Here is a 20,719-nt window from a genome sequence, read left to right on the forward strand (position 1 = left end):
TCACGTGTTTGAAATTTACTCGTGAGCTTAGTAGCTCGACGTGGGAGCGCTCACTGTTGAGTTCAAGTAAGATGGGAACGCGAGTGAGTCCCCGGGTTGATAGTTTCCCTCGATGGTTCGGAAACAGGATCCTCCCCGGGAAGCAGCGAATGCACCGGCCGATGATGATCCATTCGCGATGCTGGAGGCCCAGCACTTGAAGGAGAAGTCTGAGGCATGTTCGAAAGAGACTCCCGAGACTCGGCAGTTCAACAGTGAGTCGGACAGCACGTATGACTACATAGCCGACGCCTCAGACGATACAGCGGATATAGCACCATCACGGAACCGACGGTCACGACAGTCGAGTGCCGTCAGTGAGAGCGACTCAGAGGCTAGCGAGGATGAACGCTGGGCTCAAGAAAGGGAAGCTCGTCGGAAGGTAATAAGAAGCTCCTGGGATAGGGCAAGTCGATTACGATGCCATAGCTGAACGGGCTGTATTGTCAATATTCAAATCTGTATCGATGTGATGGCCTCGACGGGGCTTGATGATGGGTATGGTCTACTGTGTCGTGCTGTTCTCTAGCGTGCTCTGGAGGAGATAGACGAAGAGTACGAGAGCAGGGCCAAGCAGCGTGCAGTGATGGAGAAAAATGCTGAGGAGACATCACGAGTACAGGAGGCTGCGCTGCAGGCGGGGTGAGCTCGCTGATCTGATCTTAGCAATCGATTACTAGCAGTAGATGGAAAGGTTTTACCGTCAAAAGGGAATGTTGGTTTGAAGTCACCGAAGTATTGCAGGTTCACGCCTCTAGAACGATACATCCTCCGTTCGGGGGAAATTGCAGAAAAATACAGAGTCAGCGACCTCAAGATCAAAGAGAAGGTCGGAAGCAGAGATCGATCGGGAGAGGAGGCTCCACGCTGTGAGGATGACGCTTCATAGTTGCATTAATAGTGTTGAGTCTAGCAGTCACACTTGAACCTCTCCATGGGAATGAAAACGTCGCCAATCTCGAGTGATATCGAACGAGGAGATTGTCACGGAGTTGTAAGATTTTGCTGCTGCAAGGTATGTGCTGGTCGGTTTTTTGCTGAAGAGTGTGCTCTCACCGGGCATCGAGTCTAGGCAAGTATGGGAAACTCGCATGATCCCATGATGGAACGATCATTCACTGCAGTAAGTTATGTTCACACATAGCTATCAGGTAATTTGATACAACATCTGCGCTCGCCGGGAGTCGAACCCGGGATATGGGTTGATTGAACCATCCCATGATGGAACGATCATTCACTGCAGTAAGTTATGTTCACACATACCTATCAGGTAATTTGATACAACATCTGCGCTCGCCGGGAGTCGAACCCGGGACACAAGCATGGGAAGCTTGTATGATACCGTTACACTACGAGCGCTCGTAGTATATGTGTTGATTGAACCATCCCATGATGGAACGATCATTCACTGCAGTAAGTCATGTTCACACATAGCTATCAGGTAATTTGATACAACATCTGCGCTCGCCGGGAGTCGAACCCGGGACACAAGCATGGGAAGCTTGTATGATACCGTTACACTACGAGCGCTCGTAGTATATGTGTTGATTGAACCATCCTATGATGGAACGATCATTCACTGCAGTAAGTTATGTTCACACATCCCTATCAGGTAATTTGATACAACATCTGCGCTCGCCGGGAGTCGAACCCGGGACACAAGCATGGGAAGCTTGTATGATACCGTTACACTACGAGCGCTCGTAGTATATGTGTTGATTGAACCATCCCATGATGGAACGATCATTCACTGCAGTAAGTTATGTTCACACATAGCTATCAGGTAATTTGATACAACATCTGCGCTCGCCGGGAGTCGAACCCGGGACACAAGCATGGGAAGCTTGTATGATACCGTTACACTACGAGCGCTCGTAGTATATGTGTTGATTGAACCATCCCATGATGGAACGATCATTCACTGCAGTAAGTTATGTTCACACATACCTATCAGGTAATTTGATACAACATCTGCGCTCGCCGGGAGTCGAACCCGGGACACAAGCATGGGAAGCTTGTATGATACCGTTACACTACGAGCGCTCGTAGTATATGTGTTGATTGAACCATCCCATGATGGAACGATCATTCACTGCAGTAAGTTATGTTCACACATAGCTATCAGGTAATTTGATACAACATCTGCGCTCGCCGGGAGTCGAACCCGGGACACAAGCATGGGAAGCTTGTATGATACCGTTACACTACGAGCGCTCGTAGTATATGTGTTGATTGAACCATCCCATGATGGAACGATCATTCACTGCAGTAAGTTATGTTCACACATAGCTATCAGGTAATTTGATACAACATCTGCGCTCGCCGGGAGTCGAACCCGGGACACAAGCATGGGAAGCTTGTATGATACCGTTACACTACGAGCGCTCGTAGTATATGTGTTGATTGAACCATCCCATGATGGAACGATCATTCACTGCAGTAAGTTATGTTCACACATAGCTATCAGGTAATTTGATACAACATCTGCGCTCGCCGGGAGTCGAACCCGGGACACAAGCATGGGAAGCTTGTATGATACCGTTACACTACGAGCGCTCGTAGTATATGTGTTGATTGAACCATCCCATGATGGAACGATCATTCACTGCAGTAAGTTATGTTCACACATAGCTATCAGGTAATTTGATACAACATCTGCGCTCGCCGGGAGTCGAACCCGGGACACAAGCATGGGAAGCATAATACCGTTACACTACGAGCGCTCGTAGTATATGTGTTGATTGAACCATCCCATGATGGAGTGAAGGTCTCCCAAGAGAGCAAGTTCACGGATAGCCGAAAGACAGATGACGGAATTTCAAGAGAAAAGCAAGACGTCAAGTCGTTGCTAAAGCAGTGATCCAGTCTGATCACCTTCGGACCACACACCCAAGAACAGAGAAAGTTCCCCCAGAGTGCTTGAGAATTCCTGTTGGAAACCCTCAAGCACTCATAGTTAGGCGTCAGACGAGCTATCTTGGGTGTGACGGTGTTTATATTTTTTTTTCCTCTTTCTTTCTTCCTTTCAGTCTTCTTGGTTCTTTCCTTTCATCCCTTTGCTTCTTTTCTTCAGGTTCATCGAATATCGTGTATGAAGTGGCAGGTTTAAGACTAATTTTTCCATCATTGTGCTGTTTCACTTAATATGTTGTGTTTTAAGCACTGACTGGGACTTGGTAGGGAACCAACGTGGCCCAGTCATGTGCCGCCCTGAAGTGGCAGGTCAAATATAGGCTGGGATCCCTATCCCTACAGCACCGACCTATGGCGTAGGGTCCGAACCATTGGGACGTCAACGAATTGTTGATAGGTTATCAATGATAACAATATCACATGGTCGACACCATGATTGAGTCACTCCCTTAGTGGCTGGGTGGTGGGGTAAAGAACGACAAGCGGAAGCTGTCGTGACTCTCGAGGTGGTCTCGAGTAGTAGCCCTGCCGGGATCATCCCGGCGGGATGTTAGTCTCATCATGAGACCTGGGTTCTGTGCGTCTCTGTCTCGGGGTTAGAGTCTAACCGTTAGACCAAGCTGATACCCAGAGTTGATCGGGCTAGAGTGGCTCTACGAGTTTAGGACGGCCGCCTCGCGTGGCTGACCACTCGTCGACTTGCCTCCGTGTCCGCTCAATCTCTCGTTGCCCTAGAGACAGTGACTGCGACACTGTGTTCTCCACCGAGGCTCGGTGCCCGAGCTGAGGACCTTAGCTTAGCGTGCCAGGCTAGGCAGAAACTCCGCCACAGAATTCAGCTAGACGAGTACTGGGTCATGCTACGATTTACGTGAGCTGGTCGCAGATTGTTTTTATATGTCTACCACGTCCAGCACGCCCGACCTCTTCCGCGAAGTTTTCCCCGACTTGGCTGAGAAAGCGTCGACTGTTTGTGTCGACATGGGTATTAGTACTGTGGGTGTGCTCGAGGCGGCCCTGGAGGACAAGGAGCTGACCGACGAACTATTGAGAAGGTGTGCATATGGGGGACTCGACGGAGAGTCCGAAACAACCACTATGACGGAGGTAGCCGATGCGAAGTCTGCCAGCTCATCCACCAAAAGTCCCGGTACTGCCAGCGAAGTCGTCGGTTCCAACAAAAACTATGGTGGTGGTGGTGGTGTCGTCGTGGTCGAGATCTTCTCGAAGCTGAGGAAGGCACGGTTGCTTATCTGAGCCGGTTGCTCTGGTTAGCGAGGTCACGATCGTTCGAGGCAGCAGTCGAGTGTGATAAGGGTTACAGGCTGGGCTTGCCACAAGGGGTCACCCGCCTGCGGGACACTGACCCTTCTCTCCAAGTCGACTCTGCCCTCGGTACCTATTTAAGATCCAATCAGTCTCACGAGTTGATAGCTGTAGCCTTGGCTAAACCGGCGGTGAGCCAATCTGGCATACCCAGGCCACCTTCGGGCAAGGGTATACGTAGGCAAGGGAGCGCTATGCACTTCGGTGCTGACACTTGCTGTTTCACTCGCCAATCCTGTCCCTTCGGTAGGGATTGCCGTTATCGTAAACATTTTGGCGACCCCCAATCTAAGCCTTATTGGCAGAACGGTCAAGGTGGGGAGAAGGACACTGTCCTTAGGACAGTAGCTTCGGGTCTGATAAACGCCCTAGGACTGGGCAGGTGAAGGATGAACCATCAAGGAAGAACCCTAAGGACCAATAGCTGCGGCATTGGTTTGGTGCCAATCCAACACTGTTGAAGCTGAGTTTCCGCCATTTTCCGAAGTTTGATTATCACGTAGTCAAAACTGGTAGCTGTTGCGTTGCGTCAGTGCCGTTCCTAGTGGTCATAACACCATAAATGGGACGGAGGAAACGTCGTTCTCGGAACGACTGTCGTTCAGTTTGGTTCCCACTTAACAAAGAGACTCTTCTTTGGAAAATGCCACACGTGAGGTCTACCCAAGCGAAGAAACAGCGAGATAGGGGCAGAAAGTTGGGCAGCAAGCCTGAAGATCACCCTTGGAAGACGTCAACCCAGGAATTATCAGCCGCAGCGGTGGAGGGAAAGCCTCGAGATGGCTCCGGGTACTCAGGGCAGTGGGACAAGTTCGAGTTTCGAGAATCTGAGCTGCCATTAATAGAGAGTACTTCTGGGATTCTAATTAAGCACACAGAGAGGTTCTGTGCGGCCCGAAAGGACTTCTTAGATCGTTTCTTTGCCAGCTCTCGGGAAGAGCAATCCGCGATGAGTGTGGAGTGGAACGCCAATGATGGAGCTTCCCTCAATAGTGTGGCCAATGATCTCCTTGAGGACTTGACCACTTTCATCTCGGTCGCGAAAGACATCAATAAATCGGAGCTGGGAGAGCTGGCCGCCCCCCCCACCCCGTCCCCCCCTACGCGCTAGACTGCTAGAAGAACTCTGCCTCAGTATGGCCCCTGGTAAAGGAGCAACGACGGAGTCGCCCGGTGAAGACACGGATATCTGCCGGATGGTAGCTGAGGGAGCACCAATTGGCATCTTGATCCCGGTTCGAGTAAATGCGGAATGGCCAGCAATCGATACTGACAAGTTCGGCAAACCAAAGAAGGACGAGCCGTCCTTCGTGCGGTGGCCTGGCGAAAAACTCGAGGAGCTGAGGCTACGCGACTGGCCGCAGGGCAGCATTCCTCCAGATATGTATAGGCTGTTCGAAGAGCTCATAGCGAAGGAGCTTCGGCTAGGCCGGTTATCAGAGATTAATCCGACGAGTCCAGACTGCAAGGCGTTGTCGAAAGTTCATGTGATGTGGAAAAACGGGAAGGAATTTAAAGCCATCCGACAATTGGACGACTTCAGGAGGAGTGGTATCAATATTACCGTACGTACTGGAGCTCTACTCGAAAGCAAAGGCGAAGACGGTACTGTCCGTGAACTGAAAACATCCCGCTGTCTTCCTAGGTTCCGGGATGTTTACGATCTATTGGCTAATGTCCCGCGACCAACCCCTAGTGTTGGAGATGAGGATAGCCAAGTTTGGTTGTTAGAATGGGACATAGTATCAGCGTTCAGATTGATTAGTGTGGAATCGAGCGAACGCGGATTCCTATGCTTTCTGGACCCTCGGGATCCCAGCAAAGCCTTCAAGCACAATTGCCTGACTTTCGGCCTCGTAACATCCCCGAGCGTTTTCGGGAGGCGAGCCTACGCTGTGTAAAACGCCTATTGGACTGTGCATTGCGAATGGTTGCCCCGGAGATTGTTACTACAATATTTCGAGCGATCGTATATGTGGATGACTATACGATGGCCACAAGCAAGGCGAGGTTCCGTCTGGTATTCAGCCTGCTCCTGGTGACAGCACCTGGAATACCTATCGAGCTGACGAAAACCCACGCTTTGAGGAGTGATGGAAGGATACTTGGTTATCGGGTGGATATCGGGGAGAATAACGATATCGAACTCAGCGTGCCGGTGACCAAAAGAGATAAGATAATCGCTGTGTTGCTATCCGATCAGCTATGTATACCGCGAGCAACGCTGGAGACGCTCGTTGGCCGCATAAACTGGTGTACAGCCTGTACAGTACAGGTTGGATTCCTGAAATACGGCCCAAATTGGATAAGCCCTATGAAGTACTGATGGTCCTGAGCTAGCGACCGCCTCTTCGGAGCGTCAGAATATCACCAACCAGGCGCCTCGAGCTACATAAGTCCGCCGAGACCTTCACTCATAGTCACAACAAACGTATTCCATACATTGACTACAAGGATGAGTATCTATTGGTGACCGATGCCTCTGGATGCGGTCTGGGTAGGGACTTCTTTCCACGATGCGATACTCGGAATCTAAGATAGTTTTCTATAAATATGGAGGAAAACCCCGAGATTTGGAGGCAGATTTGGTATGAGCGCAGGAATCGGCTCGATGATCAACTTCCTGCCGAGCTGGAACCAGTGAAGTTCATCAGCGGTGATAGTAATTTCCTCGAACTACTCGCAGTCTATTACGGCTTCGAGTACATCCGGGGCCCGGATTCCGGGCAATATGTGCTCCGCGGGTGACATATCATGCTTATATCAGATGCTTCTCTGACAACACTTGTACGGTGTCAGTACTAAGAAGCTTCAGGTCGCGCTCTATGAGCCTTGCTTCCGTCGTTCGGAAATTCGGCGACTTCCGTTACCGACTCAATGCTCATCATATTGCCGGGACCTTGAACAGCATAGCTGATGATATCTCTAGGTTAACTCGTGCTTCGTTGGTATCCACCGGTCAAATGCCGAGGTCGTGGCGGGAGGTGCCACGTTAAGTCCTTAAAAAAGCTGTGGCGTTCACTCCTCTTTAAGTCTGTAAGGCATCACATTTGTCAGGAGTTGCGACTCACGACTAACGTGGGTTCATAGTGCTCGGTTTCTCGTTTGCGAACCCGACTGAGTTCCGGTCAATTTGAGTGGGCCCAACTAAAGGGATGCCAGATTTGTCTGTCATCGTTGGACCGCTACATTCCCCATGTCAGAAAACTCCGCCTTCACGAAGTGGAACGAGATTCAGCCTGCACACGGTTCAGCTGAGGCTACTGCTCAGAATCTGGAGCTACTAGGGCTCTCGATAAGTGAGGACACAAGAAGAGGCTACGAAAGGGCAACAAGAGAGGTCTATGAAATGGGATTGTCCTCCCCTCTCAACGCTGGACCAGCGTCGCTGGTAAAGTTATCCGATACATCAGATGCCTGTTGGATGTAACTGGGCCGAATTCGACCTCGGTACAGAAGCGAATTAAAGCCCTAAGGACTTTGCAGAAACTGGAAGGCTTTAGCACCATGGAGACCGCGGATGAAATGCTTATCAAGCAAGCCATGCAGGTTGTTTCACGTATAACTTATACGGTATAAGGCCCCAGCGGGATGCCAAGCGCGCTGCCATAATGCCCGAGAGTGCATTTGAGTCCCTATTTGACTGTCCTGAGGCCCAGTTCAAGGACAAATCAGAGAAAAGCCTTGTACGATCAGCTCTCCTCAGCGGGATATCACCGAGCTTAAGGTCCGGCGAGTTGCTGCGCATAAGAAGCCAGGATACCACTGAGATACTACCTGGGGTCCCTGGGACTCATATTAGAATACACCTCGGTATCACCAAAGTCAACAAGATTGAGTACGTGGAGACCTCGTGTAATGCTTCGAAGGATGTGTGCGAACAAAGGGGGAAATGGTGCTGCTGCCACACTATGATAAGCCTCTGAGACACGACGGCCAGGCCACTCAGAATCTCCCACAAAAGCTATAAGAAGTCTACGGCGGAAGTTAAAAGCTTGGCCCAGTTTCTACCGGACTCTATTGGCGAGGTGGACCTTATGCAGTCTCTGAAATTTTCTGGTAATTCCTGCCGTAGAAGTGGGACAGTATATCACTTGCGTGCCGATGCACCAAGGCCAATTATCAAAGGAATATCGCGGTGGCGCCAAGACGCGATGATCGATACACATGGGGACGAGGAGGTCAAAAAGCTCGCCAGGCACGAAGCAGCTATAGTGAGAGAATACGTACACCGCCCTCTGGGCTAGGTCACCTAGCCTAGGTGGATAGGAGGTGAACTTCATATAAGTCCGTGCCTCACGAACTCATGAGTAATTGTGATCGAGGCCCGCTGCCCGCATAGTCTGAGGATGGTCGGATAAGGTGTTTCTGGGATCACTAGGATTTGTGTTTAAGAGTGATTAGTAACAAGGCCACACCTGTGTTTCATGGGTTGGGGACCCGAGAACGGCGGAAGGGATCAGATCACTGACATAAAACCCAGGCGTGAACTTGCTAGCACCCTTAATTAACCCGTTGGGCATTCAAGTATGGAGCTTCGAACATGCACGCAGGAGAGGTTTGGCAACATGAGGCGGGGGCATTCACCCGGGATCTGCACGGTGGCTGATTGGTATAGCCGTGTTTTATCCCGGGCACTGAATGCGTCACGGACGTGGACTGCTTCCCACATGGGTTTGTGAGATCCACCCTCGTCCGTGACATATTGCCAAAACTCCCATCACAGAACCTCCATCAACTGCGAACGGCATGAGGTGAGTGAAGGTCTCCCAAGAGAGCAAGTTCACGGATAGCCGAAAGACAGATGACGGAATTTCAAGAGAAAAGCAAGACGTCAAGTCGTTGCTAAAGCAGTGATCCAGTCTGATCACCTTCGGACCACACACCCAAGAACAGAGAAAGTTCCCCCAGAGTGCTTGAGAATTCCTGTTGGAAACCCTCAAGCACTCATAGTTAGGCGTCAGACGAGCTATCTTGGGTGTGACGGTGTTTATATTTTTTTTTCTATCTGAGATGGGGGGCATTCACCCGGGATCTGCACGGTGGCTGATTGGTATAGCCGTGTTTTATCCCGGGCACTGAATGCGTCACGGACGTGGACTGCTTCCCACATGGGTTTGTGAGATCCACCCTCGTCCGTGACATATTGCCAAAACTCCCATCACAGAACCTCCATCAACTGCGAACGGCATGACGTGAACGATCATTCACTGCAGTAAGTTATGTTAACATATCCCTATCAGGTAATTTGATACAACATCTGCGCTCGCCGGGAATCGAACCCGGGACACAAGCATGGGAAGCTTGTATGATACCGTTACACTACGAGCGCTCGTAGTATACGTGTTGATTGAACCATCCCATGATGGAACGATCATTCACTGCAGTAAGTTATGTTCACACATACCTATCAGGTAATTTGATACAACATCTGCGCTCGCCGGGAGTCGAACCTGGGACACAAGCATGGGAAGCTTGTATGATACCGTTACACTACGAGCGCTCGTAGTATATGTGTTGATTGAACCATCCCATGATTGAACGATCATTCACTGCAGTAAGTTATGTTCACACATAGCTATCAGGTAATTTGATACAACATCTGCGCTCGCCGGGAGTCGAACCCGGGACACAAGCATGGGAAGCTTGTATGATACCGTTACACTACGAACGCTCATAGTATATGGATTGATTGAACCATCCCATGATGGAACGATCATTCACTGCAGTAAGTGATGTTCACACATAGCTATCAGATAATCTGATACAACATCAGCGTTCGCCAGGAGTCGAACCCGGCACACAAGCATGGGAAGCTTGTATGATACCGTTACACTACGAGCGCTCGAAGTATATGTGTTGATTGAACCATCCCATGATGGAACGATCATTCACTGCAGTAAGTTATGTTCACACATACCTATCAGGTAATTTGATACAACATCTGCGCTCGCCGGGAGTCGAACTCGGGACACAAGCATGGGAAGCTTATATGATACCGTTACACTACGAGCGCTCATAGTATGTATGTTGGTTGAGCCATCCCATGATGGAACGATCATTCACTGCAGTAAGTTATGTTCACACATCCCTATCAGGTAATTTGATACAACATCTGCGCTCGCCGGGAGTCGAACCCGGGGCACAAGCATGGGAAGCTTGTATGATACCGTTACACTACGAGCGCTCATAGTATATGGATTGATTGAACCATCCCATGATGGAACGATCATTCACTGCAGTAAGTTATGTTCACACATAGCTATCAGATAATTTGATACAACATCTGCGTTCGCCAGGAGTCGAACCCGGCACACAAGCATGGGAAGCTTATACGATACCGTTACACTACGAACGCTCATAGTATGTATGTTGGTTGAGCCATCCCATGATGGAACGATCATTCACTGCAGTAAGTTATGTTCACACATAGCTATCAGGTAACTTGATATAACATCTGCGCTCGCCGGAAGCCGAACCCGGAACACAAGCATGGGAAGCTTGTATGATACCGTTACACTACGGCTTGCGGGCTTGCGGGAAATATATGGGAAAGAAAGGGGGAAAATGGGGGGAAGGGGGAAAAGGGAGAGCAGCTCCCAAATTTCCTCTCTTTTTCTCGCATTTCTTTCCTAGTAAGCCTGTTGCAGCACGAAGCTCGTGCCACGAACCGGATTTTCGCTCGAAATGAAAATCGCGATGTATAAGATTTTCAGATTGAAATTTTGATTCTCCCAGATTTTCGCTCGACTTCGATGACATGCTCGGCATTTTCGGCACCAACTCTCTGCCGCTTGTAGGTCTGCCTTCTGTAACAGAAGTTCTGTTGGAGTTCTTCCGGTCCCGCTTCTGGAGGCCAGAAGCCCAGAATCTGGGCACGACAGGCCTGCTTCATTTCGCGCAGCTGTTAGCGGGAGTGAGCACAATGAACACTTCCGAGCCTTCTCACTTGTATCCTCCACGGTCGGTAGATCTCGCCACAGCTGCAGCCTTCAAGGCTTCCAATCCCTCGTTTGGATGCTTGGCGGGTTTCATTGGACACTTCCCACACTTCGTTCCATCTTCGACATGATCATTGTACAATGACTTGGTACAATGATCATGTCGAAGATACAATTTGTATCCAAGCATGCGGCATTTGCCACACCAATCACAGATGTTAGAAGCTCCCGTTCCAGGCTCAGAGGAATTTGGCTTGCCAACAGCTCGCAGAGCTTGGTATTGGTTTGGAGGGTAACAAGGTCTTGGATTTTTTAGAGAATCTTCCGGTGGGGATTGCCCGATACGTTAACCTGCAATATAAGGAGGTTATTGAGGCTTCTCAATATTGTGGACCTTCACGGTCGACATTGATAAGATGATTGAGGTGGTAGAACTTTATTGTGAGCATACGTAAAGTGACAGGGAGAGTGTTGACTCAGGATTACAGGTTGCTGCTGTTGCTATCATTGGGTCAAAAGGTCGACCATTGTGTCGTTTTCACCGGAATGGTCGTTCTAAATTAGGTGATAAGTGTCGATATCGACATGGCGACACTAATGATAGAAGTTCTTCAAAGGATAGACCTAACTGGCGGAAGAATAACTGGGGCGACGGACTATCAGGGCGCGCGCGTGTGAGAGCACAAAATCACCGATCTGTCTATTGCCATATGCATGAGCGAGACGCACAAGAAATTTTCATATATTAATTGAGCCTCGATGCGGATGATCCTATCCGACCAGGTGATTCCTTCTCCCTGCTACCAGAATTAACGCACGTTGCCACATCTTCAATTAGCTGTCTTTGTTATCGATGGTGTCGTAAGCCGCCGTTTCCGGAAAGGTCACCAGTCTCCGAGTCATTCGTAAGCGTTAATAATAGCAGGGCAGACTAAAATGAGAAGCTGATAATGGAGTAACGTCCCGAAACCGCGGCTTCGAGTAAGAGGGGAGAACAGCGTCGCAACCCAGTTAAACGAGTGGTGCACTACCGTCAGTGCGAGCCACTCGATTAATGCCGAGGCTGAATGTACCCTCGGATCTGAAGGATAGGAGCATCACAATTAGAATTCAGAGAGTCTGTTAGACTCTCTGAATCAGTTTTCACGTATTTCGTCCTAATGATAGTTTCACCTCCGAATTCTCTTGGAGTTCATCGTCAATTTGAACAATAGTGAAGCTCGTAGTTGTCTGATCCTTTTAATATGACGTACGGTTCGTCCTCCAAGACTCGATCTTCAACAGATGAGGAGGAAAAGTAGAGTCGGCTCATTCGTAAGGATATCTTCCTCATTTGCGTCTTATTAGATTCCACTCGCTCGCACCAGCCCGGCGATCCAGAGCATATCCCCTTGAGCTATACGATCATCTTGATGCGCACGAAACTCGAACGCCTGAAGAATGGTTAAAGTGGTGTGCCGATTTCGAGGCTGGAGGACTGCCTTCAGCAGACGTCCTCCACTTACGCGATGGTCATACCATTTTTTTACCGTGTAGCGTGCGTAGCTACGACGCGAGAAACAAGAGGTTTCTGGTCATAGTACCAAGCGAAGGGTCTATGCTTAAGCGAGTATCGAGATTACGTCTCCGATTTCGTTGTGAAGATCCGGCCGACTTCAGCGTTCGGACCCATTGGGCTCGTCAATGTCGTAACAACGCCTTCCTACAGATGGAAATGGATCATCGACTCCGAGTGAAATGCCGTGAGCTCGGTATTAGCATGCCAACCTCCATAAAGCAGCACTTCAACGAGGCGGTCTCGCGGTCATTGAAGTATCTTTCGGATAAGTCGTCAATAGAGAGTTTAGAGGAAGTCCTCGGAGACGAAGTAAAACAACTCATACAGGAAGTGGAAGTTGAGTATAATAAGGCTCTCACAAAATGCGCGATGGGTTTTCGTCAGTCGGAGTTCCTCACGAGTCAGCGGACGATTGAATTGGTGCAAGAGGCGAGGAAATCGCTTGTGCCTCCCATCGCTGCTCGCTCTCGTCGGTTGATTCGTCGAACAAGATTTTCAATTCCTCTACTGCGGGCATTCAATTCATGTTCGAAAGCCTTGGGGGAAGTGATGAGCCTTTGTCCTCTGGTCATTGACTGGTCTCGGTATGACTATAGTAGTGATCCGACCAGACTAATCACCACTGGAAAGGATTACTTCAAAATTAGTCATGAAGAGGAATACCTCTCAGAGGATGACATCAGCCTCACCGAGCTGCCGCTTTCTGTCTCAACCTTGACTTTTTCTCGATTCGTCAAGCAGATGAGCGTCCATCAAGAGAGAGTGTCTGAAATTGTTAACCGACATTGGAGGGAATTTGTCATTCGCAATTTTCTCGACAATCTAGTCGGCACGTTTGATTTTTTACGAGAAGATAGGACAATTCACTTGCAATCTCAACAGCACAGTGTGTGCCACATGTTTGACGTCATGATCGGCCATGAGCTCTCAAGATGGGCGGAGAACTCCCTTGAAGAGTGGGTTGAAGCAGTAGAAGAAGCGAGGCTCCTTCCGGAGTTACAAATCGAAATAGACCTTTCCGCTGCTGGACAAGTAGTTCTGTCTCCAAATCAGAGCGAGATCCTTGAGACTTTCGATTCTTTCATTGAGGGCGTCGAATCGTTGGCATCGACCTTCAGCAGTATTGAACCAGAACTCTTCCCTCAACCGGAGATACCGGAAGAGCATTTGTTTGCTCTCGACTCGGAGTTGGTGATGAGTTCTAAGGAGCGTTTGAGACGCGTCTTACTCGAGGATCTTCAAGAAGCTCTGAAGGTTGTCGATGCATACAGTGCTTACGAGGAGTTGATTGCTGAACTCACCCCACCGGAAAGTGCGGAGGAGGTTGACCTCAATATTGTTCGTGACTTTCTAAGTCAGTGTGCTCAACGCTTAGAAGAAGTTGGTCGAGTTTGTCCTGGAGGTATTCAGACGAGGCTCTTTTTCGTCGACACCAGTATCGCAACGAGGAAGCTGTCCGCGATGATTAGTCAAGCGAGCACCGACTGCCTTCTTGCGATGTCACAAGAACTACAGAGGAATACCGAGGATATAAGGGATGCTTACAGGTCGCTCGATAAACATTTCAATACTCCAGAAAATGATTACGAAGCTGAGCGACTCCTCCGCATGGTTGAGAACATCGACAAGCAAACCTTGGACCCGCTTGAGGCGAGAATTTCACAACTAGTTGAAGTTCTCGATTTCTTGGATACCTCTATGTTCCTGATCTCCCTTGATCTCCGAGTAGAAATATATGACCTCCGCACTAAAGCTCCCGATGTCCGAACTGATTTTCGCCTTTTGTGTGAAGAATTGAAATTGATTTTTGAGCCTCCTGCTGAAGATGAGGAGTCTGATGAATGAAGCATGATGTGCTGTCCAAATAGTATGTGTGTGTTGAGTGACAAGTAGAGGAATGATAAGAACTCTCCCGATTACTCCACGGGTGTTGATAATCAACAGTGCCAGTTGACAAACACTTCTCCACGCGACCATTGAATGTAACTAGACTGCAATAACTCTACAATAATTGATTTGTTGATGAATCACATTCTGCCTGGATATCAATGTAGCTAGCACGCAAGTATTATCATCTATCATTCTGGTCTCTGAAACCTTCATTCTCAGCAGTCATGCTGGGCTCGCGATTCTGTGAAGGTGTCATACATATGCGGTGTCCAACACGATGGATGAACTTGGACCTCCTTCTCTGAGCGATGAGTTTGGCCACTCCGATGTGAAGTCCTACCTTCGTCAATGTACCCCTTCAAGTGAACTATCAACTCGATCGCTACCAGTTTGAACAACAGTAGGGATAATCATGCTTAACCTCATATATACAATAATTGCAAATAAGCGAGTAGTACTAGTGAGTTACATCTTCTCTGCCTTACCTTCATAAAAACGAACTGCCGCGGGTTCATTGTTGCTGTACCAATTGCAGAACTCAAGCCGTAGTTCCGGCATCGAATCCAACACAGCTCGCAGATCGTCCATGACGTTTATAACCATCTCACAGTGACTTGACCTCAACGCCGACCAATGCTCGGCGTTCATCTACATGTGTTGGTGACGGTATGGGAATTCCGAGGACATTTTGGCATCTTTTGCACACTTCTACGTGAATTCGTGTGTGATTTTCCATGATATAGTTAGGGAACCCCTTAGCTCAGCTAAGAAAAGCGAACACATATTCCTCCAACACCAATTCTGGTCACAAAATACTACCCCACTCGGCGAGGGGAACATAAAGCCGTTAGACCGACATGGGCACGTACCCTGACAACTATGCCGACATATCCAGATACATTCATATCCGGACTACCGAACGAAATAGTCCCAGTTGTTGTAAAATAGTCCGCGGAAAAAGTAAAGCGAGTCGTCGAGATTACTGACCAGTAATAGGACATCCCCAGATGCCCAAATCACGAATTCTACTCTGGTTAAGAGTCGCTCGAGCGCCAACCACTCCAAGTGTCGTGGTTCCCTGAGGGGGGCGGACCGCACACTCCAGCCAAGATGGCGATCTTCAGAGTAGAGGAGAGACTCTTCGTACTCCTCAAAACTCAGCTCCACGCCACCACATACCGCCAGATTCTACACTAAAGATTATGCATAGTTCATATACTCTTCAAGGTTGAGCATCGCACTCTTGTGTTGAACATTCTGGTCGTAGAATTGATGAACCTTCCTCATGACTACATACCAATGATAATCATACCAAGATGAGAAGCAACAATGGAGACCAGAAGGAGTAACGCAATGAGAGCTTTCTTACCCAAAGGAACAGAGTGGATGCCTCCGTAGCCGAATGCTGTCTTCGCGCTCCGAATCAAATAGTGTTGAGATATAACGGCAACTTATGGTTGTCAATTCCCAAACACGGATCGTTTGAGAGATATCATCTAAGACTCCCCTTCTGATCGCACTCTAGAAGACTCCCGCCTTCCGATGGTACACCGTGTAGGGGTGAAGATTCGCGATAAGGTGGTATGATTTCGTAACACTACTGACATCAACTCAAAAGGATTGACCAGAGAAGGCAATTATATTTTCGTGCACAGACTTTGCATGATGGACTTCATTTATTGGACGACGGTATTACTCTCATCTATCGTTAGGCACCAGGTTAGGCCTCGATGCTAGAGGCCCTGCACCAGTGGGCAGGACAGGGTCGAAGACAGCGAAGGGATTGCGATACTCTTCCCTTCTCATCTTACTGGCAGCTAACGACTAACACAGGAAAAGCACAATAACTAACCGTACTCAACCACTCTTGGAATCACAGTGGACTACAACTGCTAATCTTCGATCGGATATATTACCAAAGGGCTTACCTTCCTTCCAAGAGCAGCCTCCCGTAGTCCCTTCACTTTATTATCAAGATTATCTTCCACCTCCCTGATCGAGATAACAATCGATCATCTGGGCGAGCGCTTCTTCATCAAGTCAACTGACCTCATCATGGAGAGTATCTCCTTAAGATACTTCTCCCGACCACGATCGAGGCAGTTGTTTACTATTGCAGTATCCTCCTCAAAGCGGCAGGACCGATGGCTAAGGAGATCATAACAAGAAAATGGATAATCGTCGTCCTCGTCCTACTTCTCCTTGCTCTCATCTGAACCTTCAGAGAGTGCCACGATCTCACTGGCAGAAATGCAACGACGATTCCTCTCCAATTTCGCCTCTCTATCAGCTAGGAATATCTAAGGTTCAAGTTTTAAAGATACGGAATAGGTCCAATAGACGCACCCGTGCTTCGCGATTCTTATTCTGCAGGTCCATGAGCTCCTCTTGGTACTCTCTGTGCTTCTCCCTTGTCTCTCGCTCGGCGCTAACACCATATGATCGTGAGCACGCTATCAGGCTTTGTCGATCATGCCTGAATCGGCGCTCCATCTTATTCTTCTTTTCCCTCAAGTCCTGCAGGGTATGATCCTCTGCCCTAAGCTCCGACTCAAGCTCAGCTGCCTCTTGACGTAGCTGTAAAATCTGATGGAAAAACCGTCAAATACAATTCCAACCTCTCCACCACTAAGTAGCCCACATCAGAGTCGGCAGCTTCAATCCGCGCCCGATTACACGCGTTATGTTTGAGCAACTGAAAGACATCAAAAAACACTACGCCGTGAAAATACAAAACTAATCTGTTCAGTACTACGAAGTCCACGTTTCAAAGAGGCACGTCTCATTGGAGGACTACGGTGCGTTTCGTCATACCCGAACTAAACTAATGTTCTCCTAGAGCCTTCCTCTATACCTTATCAAGATCTTCTTTCTGCCTCCTTATCCCTTCCATAAGAGTACCAATATTCTCCTTCTCTGCTTGTATGAGCCGCTCTCGATGCGAGACCAACTCTGTGAGTCGTTCGATCTCACCTGAATTCAACCTCAAAGGCATCCAACCTTCGGACCCTACTGAGCATCCACTTGCTGTGCTCTTCTCTGTCGTCAGCCTCCTTCTCTAATTCAATAACGTCTAGCTGCAGCCTGAAATGAATAAGGACGAAGAGTGAACTAAACAACAATTCTTTTATAGAATACAAGACATCATTGATTTCATCACAATGATCGTCACTAAATGGAGTGACCTTCCAGTGATACCTCTGATTTTGCAACGCCAACTCATCCTTCAAATTTTCCATCCTCTCAATGTGCTCGGCATTCTGCTTCCGAGCTGCCTCAAATTCTGTAATAAATCGATGTTGAACCATCCTCCAACACACCCAAGTAGTACCCTGATTTTCCCTAACGATTTCAGCCTCGACTCGAGCCAACTGCATACGTAGAGTGTGATCTTGCTGGCTCGTCGCAGCGCCCGTTTGGAGCTGATACCGATACCGACGACGGTCTAGAGTAGGCGGCAGGGAGGTGCTCGAATCCGATCGTGCTAATCCAAGAGAGGCCAGACCTGAAAGTTGAAGAAAAGTTGGTATGACTATCGATAGACATTCCCATGACCTCTAGGGGACCTCGGTAGACTGTGATGGCTACCAGCACTTGAGCTACTCGTCCTGGAAGGCCTCCATATGAAGGGCGGCAGAGTGGAGGAGCCCCCAAGGAGAGGGGCGCTCAATTGCGGTGAGCGAGGATGAATCGGCGAACGTGATGATACAGAAGGTATTACTGAGGTAGTATCCACAAATTGGGCTTGTTAGATGCAAAACTATTTACATGGTGGCCAATTATTATTGTTGTTGTTGGTGGTCGTCGCTGCAGATCGGAGGAGATGTTGAGCACTGACCGCACTACTAGTGGACGATGATATCGGCTGCTTTTGCTGCTGCTGCTGGTGTTGTTGTTGCTTTCTCGAAGCGAACATTCAAGACTGATAAATGCTGTCCTGTCAACTAAGAAGGCCCATCCCTGTTATGACCAACACAACCACCACAAAGCATCATAAGAAACTGTCTCGGCGGCCGCGGATGAAGAAGAAGGAGACCTCAACGAAACTCCATTGCGTGTTGTGAGGACTCAGAAGTGGCAGCAGTAGTACTCTCATTGTAATGCCTCTTCAAGTGAGATGGATGCCCCTCCTCCTCATCATCCAGCTCCAGTCCAAGCTTAAGTGACTCGAGTACTTCACCAATCGTATCGAATTCTGCACAGGTTTGCTCCAAAGTGGCGGGGGAAATGTTGAAACTACCAAACATATGTTCGATTTCAGCCTCTTCCTCAGGAGAGGGTCGAACGCTGAGATAATGGGAGAGCATTTGAGCGGCCATATCAGGCATCATCCACCCCATATGTATCCGCTTGTTGATCCTCCCTGGGCGTATCAACGCCGGGTCCAACCGCTCCGGGTGGTTAGTGGTCATAACCAGAATCCTACCAGGGGAATCAACAATACCATCGAGAGCGTTGAGGAGACCAGACAAGGACAACTTATCGGGATCATCGAACAAGGAAATCCTGCCAGTATCTTTTAAGACATCCGCGTTACCCTTAGATGGAGCTCGATCATCAGAGATGTTCTTGGCAGCCAACACACCAGTGGTGACCGCATGGATCAGCCTTTCCATGGATGGCTGACTATCCTCCACTGATCCAGTAGCCGCCTCACTCATGGAATCTTCAGATGGCTTGGTTGGAGTATCTTTCAAATCTTCCCTGTGCGCACCCTCCTTATCCATGGACCCTCGCGAATACACCACTTTGGAAGCTGCATCGACATCCTCCATAACGAATATGATATCAGCAAAATCCAATTTTGGTGGTTCATCATCACCCTTGACAGGAAAGGAGAGGTCGAAGAGTATATCCATGAGCTCTTGATTGGTCATAACCTTCTCCAATGACACACAGACGACATTACGATTAGTATACTGCGCCAACGCTTTGATCAAGCTAGTCTTACCAGTACCAGGAGGGCCGTCCAACAGCAAGCCTAACTTGTTCGGGAATCCTGATATCGCAAACTTTCCCCTTTTATGTACAAAATCATCAACAAGTCTAATGAGCGAGTCCTTCTCGGGAAAGAAAAGGCTGTCGAAGGACTTGCAATCACTGAGTCTATACTTCTTGAATTCATCCTCCTCCTTAGTTCGAATATAGAAATAACGACTACCATCCGCCTCCTCCAACTTCTTCCGAACATACCAATCATAAGCTCGTCCGATGAATCCATCGACTCTGTCACCAGCGCCTAGGCCTCGGGACTTGATGAAAAACGATGTGATCTTGTTATTGGTAGTCGTCTTATAGTCACCATTGGACTTAGTCGTCTTAACATTGTCAACAATCTCCTCTTGTTTGAACCATATATCTTCGACCTCATCCACCAACACCCAATGCCCCTTAGAAGGGAGGCGAGTGACCTCATAAGACTGCAGCTGTTGAGCATTTCCTGTGAACATAACAGCGTCACCATACCGATCCTTCTCCAACTTGATAGTCCTATGCGCTACTAAGAAGACCTCCATATTGTTCCCCCCAAGATGGTACTTTTCCTCGATGTAAAGTCGTAAAGCCTTCTGCAATATATTATTCCGCTGAGTCGTGTCAAGGACGCTGGAGTCGTCATTATCGGTATCCAAATTTTGCCCTTCGAGGAAAGATATCTCTCGAATGAATTCGTCGGGTCGGGCAGTTACCCAGTGAAGCGTTGACTTGAGGGAATCCCAGACGTCAATCAACACCTGGCGATCGGTGATCACCTTCATTGCGATCGGCACAGCGATGCAAAGAGCGAGGTCGCGGTACTTGTTGCCACTTCGTAGAAGCGACGTCAGACCCATGTTAACCCCGGAGTTCACAGCATCTTGAATGTCGTCCATTATGAGAAGAAGAACTCAGAAAAGGTACAGATTTGACAATATCGATAAGCTCACGAGCGTATATTACTCTCGAATAGCGAATGTAGGGCGGTCCGCACAATGAACATCGCACGTTTCAGGACCACGAGAAAATAAGAAAAAAAGAGATCCCGAGAATTGAACCCGGGACGTCCGCCTGCCAA

General features: G+C 48.6%; 5 protein-coding genes and 15 non-coding genes across 20 annotated transcripts; 3 read left to right on the forward strand and 17 right to left on the reverse strand.

Annotated features, from left to right (window-relative positions):
* Nucleotides 1-112: 112 nt before the first annotated feature.
* Pmar_PMAR011689 (hypothetical protein) lies at nt 113-931 on the forward strand (the record flags this gene model as incomplete). Its single annotated transcript, XM_002773798.1, has 3 exons — nt 113-421; nt 569-681; nt 784-931. 3 exons carry the CDS (start codon nt 113-115, stop codon nt 926-928), a joined length of 567 nt encoding a protein of 188 aa, XP_002773844.1. The 3' UTR covers nt 929-931.
* A 396-nt stretch (nt 932-1,327) lies between these two features.
* Pmar_PMAR011690 lies at nt 1,328-1,398 on the reverse strand. Its single transcript has one exon. It is a non-coding gene; the product is annotated as a tRNA-Gly (tRNA).
* Nucleotides 1,399-1,498: 100 nt separating this feature from the next.
* Pmar_PMAR011691 lies at nt 1,499-1,569 on the reverse strand. The gene has a single exon. It is a non-coding gene; the product is annotated as a tRNA-Gly (tRNA).
* Nucleotides 1,570-1,669: 100 nt separating this feature from the next.
* Pmar_PMAR011692 lies at nt 1,670-1,740 on the reverse strand. Its single transcript has one exon. It is a non-coding gene; the product is annotated as a tRNA-Gly (tRNA).
* Nucleotides 1,741-1,840: 100 nt separating this feature from the next.
* On the reverse strand, nt 1,841-1,911 carry Pmar_PMAR011693. The gene has a single exon. It is a non-coding gene; the product is annotated as a tRNA-Gly (tRNA).
* A 100-nt stretch (nt 1,912-2,011) lies between these two features.
* On the reverse strand, nt 2,012-2,082 carry Pmar_PMAR011694. Its single transcript has one exon. It is a non-coding gene; the product is annotated as a tRNA-Gly (tRNA).
* A 100-nt stretch (nt 2,083-2,182) lies between these two features.
* Pmar_PMAR011695 lies at nt 2,183-2,253 on the reverse strand. The gene has a single exon. It is a non-coding gene; the product is annotated as a tRNA-Gly (tRNA).
* Nucleotides 2,254-2,353: 100 nt separating this feature from the next.
* Pmar_PMAR011696 lies at nt 2,354-2,424 on the reverse strand. Its single transcript has one exon. It is a non-coding gene; the product is annotated as a tRNA-Gly (tRNA).
* A 100-nt stretch (nt 2,425-2,524) lies between these two features.
* Pmar_PMAR011697 lies at nt 2,525-2,595 on the reverse strand. The gene has a single exon. It is a non-coding gene; the product is annotated as a tRNA-Gly (tRNA).
* A 1,254-nt stretch (nt 2,596-3,849) lies between these two features.
* Pmar_PMAR011698 (hypothetical protein) lies at nt 3,850-4,209 on the forward strand (the record flags this gene model as incomplete). Its single annotated transcript, XM_002773799.1, has 1 exon — nt 3,850-4,209. One exon carries the CDS (start codon nt 3,850-3,852, stop codon nt 4,207-4,209), a length of 360 nt encoding a protein of 119 aa, XP_002773845.1.
* Nucleotides 4,210-9,539: 5,330 nt separating this feature from the next.
* Pmar_PMAR011699 lies at nt 9,540-9,610 on the reverse strand. The gene has a single exon. It is a non-coding gene; the product is annotated as a tRNA-Gly (tRNA).
* A 100-nt stretch (nt 9,611-9,710) lies between these two features.
* On the reverse strand, nt 9,711-9,781 carry Pmar_PMAR011700. The gene has a single exon. It is a non-coding gene; the product is annotated as a tRNA-Gly (tRNA).
* Nucleotides 9,782-9,881: 100 nt separating this feature from the next.
* Nucleotides 9,882-9,952, reverse strand: Pmar_PMAR011701. Its single transcript has one exon. It is a non-coding gene; the product is annotated as a tRNA-Gly (tRNA).
* Nucleotides 9,953-10,052: 100 nt separating this feature from the next.
* On the reverse strand, nt 10,053-10,123 carry Pmar_PMAR011702. The gene has a single exon. It is a non-coding gene; the product is annotated as a tRNA-Gly (tRNA).
* A 100-nt stretch (nt 10,124-10,223) lies between these two features.
* Pmar_PMAR011703 lies at nt 10,224-10,294 on the reverse strand. Its single transcript has one exon. It is a non-coding gene; the product is annotated as a tRNA-Gly (tRNA).
* Nucleotides 10,295-10,394: 100 nt separating this feature from the next.
* Nucleotides 10,395-10,465, reverse strand: Pmar_PMAR011704. Its single transcript has one exon. It is a non-coding gene; the product is annotated as a tRNA-Gly (tRNA).
* A 100-nt stretch (nt 10,466-10,565) lies between these two features.
* On the reverse strand, nt 10,566-10,636 carry Pmar_PMAR011705. The gene has a single exon. It is a non-coding gene; the product is annotated as a tRNA-Gly (tRNA).
* A 3,038-nt stretch (nt 10,637-13,674) lies between these two features.
* Pmar_PMAR011706 (hypothetical protein) lies at nt 13,675-14,622 on the forward strand (the record flags this gene model as incomplete). The annotated part of the gene is made up of 1 exon (XM_002773800.1): nt 13,675-14,622. The coding sequence occupies one exon, from the start codon at nt 13,675-13,677 to the stop codon at nt 14,620-14,622; it is 948 nt and encodes a 315-aa protein (XP_002773846.1).
* Nucleotides 14,623-16,346: 1,724 nt separating this feature from the next.
* Nucleotides 16,347-18,044, reverse strand: Pmar_PMAR011707 (conserved hypothetical protein; the record flags this gene model as incomplete). Its single annotated transcript, XM_002773801.1, has 11 exons — nt 16,347-16,491; nt 16,596-16,659; nt 16,717-16,815; nt 16,864-16,967; nt 17,014-17,095; nt 17,144-17,253; nt 17,309-17,362; nt 17,522-17,640; nt 17,681-17,751; nt 17,866-17,950; nt 17,999-18,044. The coding sequence occupies 11 exons, from the start codon at nt 18,042-18,044 to the stop codon at nt 16,366-16,368; spliced, it is 960 nt and encodes a 319-aa protein (XP_002773847.1). The 3' UTR covers nt 16,347-16,365.
* A 660-nt stretch (nt 18,045-18,704) lies between these two features.
* Pmar_PMAR011708 (bcs1 aaa-type ATPase, putative) lies at nt 18,705-20,537 on the reverse strand (the record flags this gene model as incomplete). The annotated part of the gene is made up of 1 exon (XM_002773802.1): nt 18,705-20,537. The coding sequence occupies one exon, from the start codon at nt 20,535-20,537 to the stop codon at nt 18,705-18,707; it is 1,833 nt and encodes a 610-aa protein (XP_002773848.1).
* Nucleotides 20,538-20,719: the final 182 nt, after the last annotated feature.

The sequence above is a fragment of the Perkinsus marinus genome, assembly GCF_000006405.1.
Source record: "Perkinsus marinus ATCC 50983 genomic scaffold scf_1104296958712, whole genome shotgun sequence".
NCBI lineage: Eukaryota > Perkinsozoa > Perkinsida > Perkinsidae > Perkinsus > Perkinsus marinus.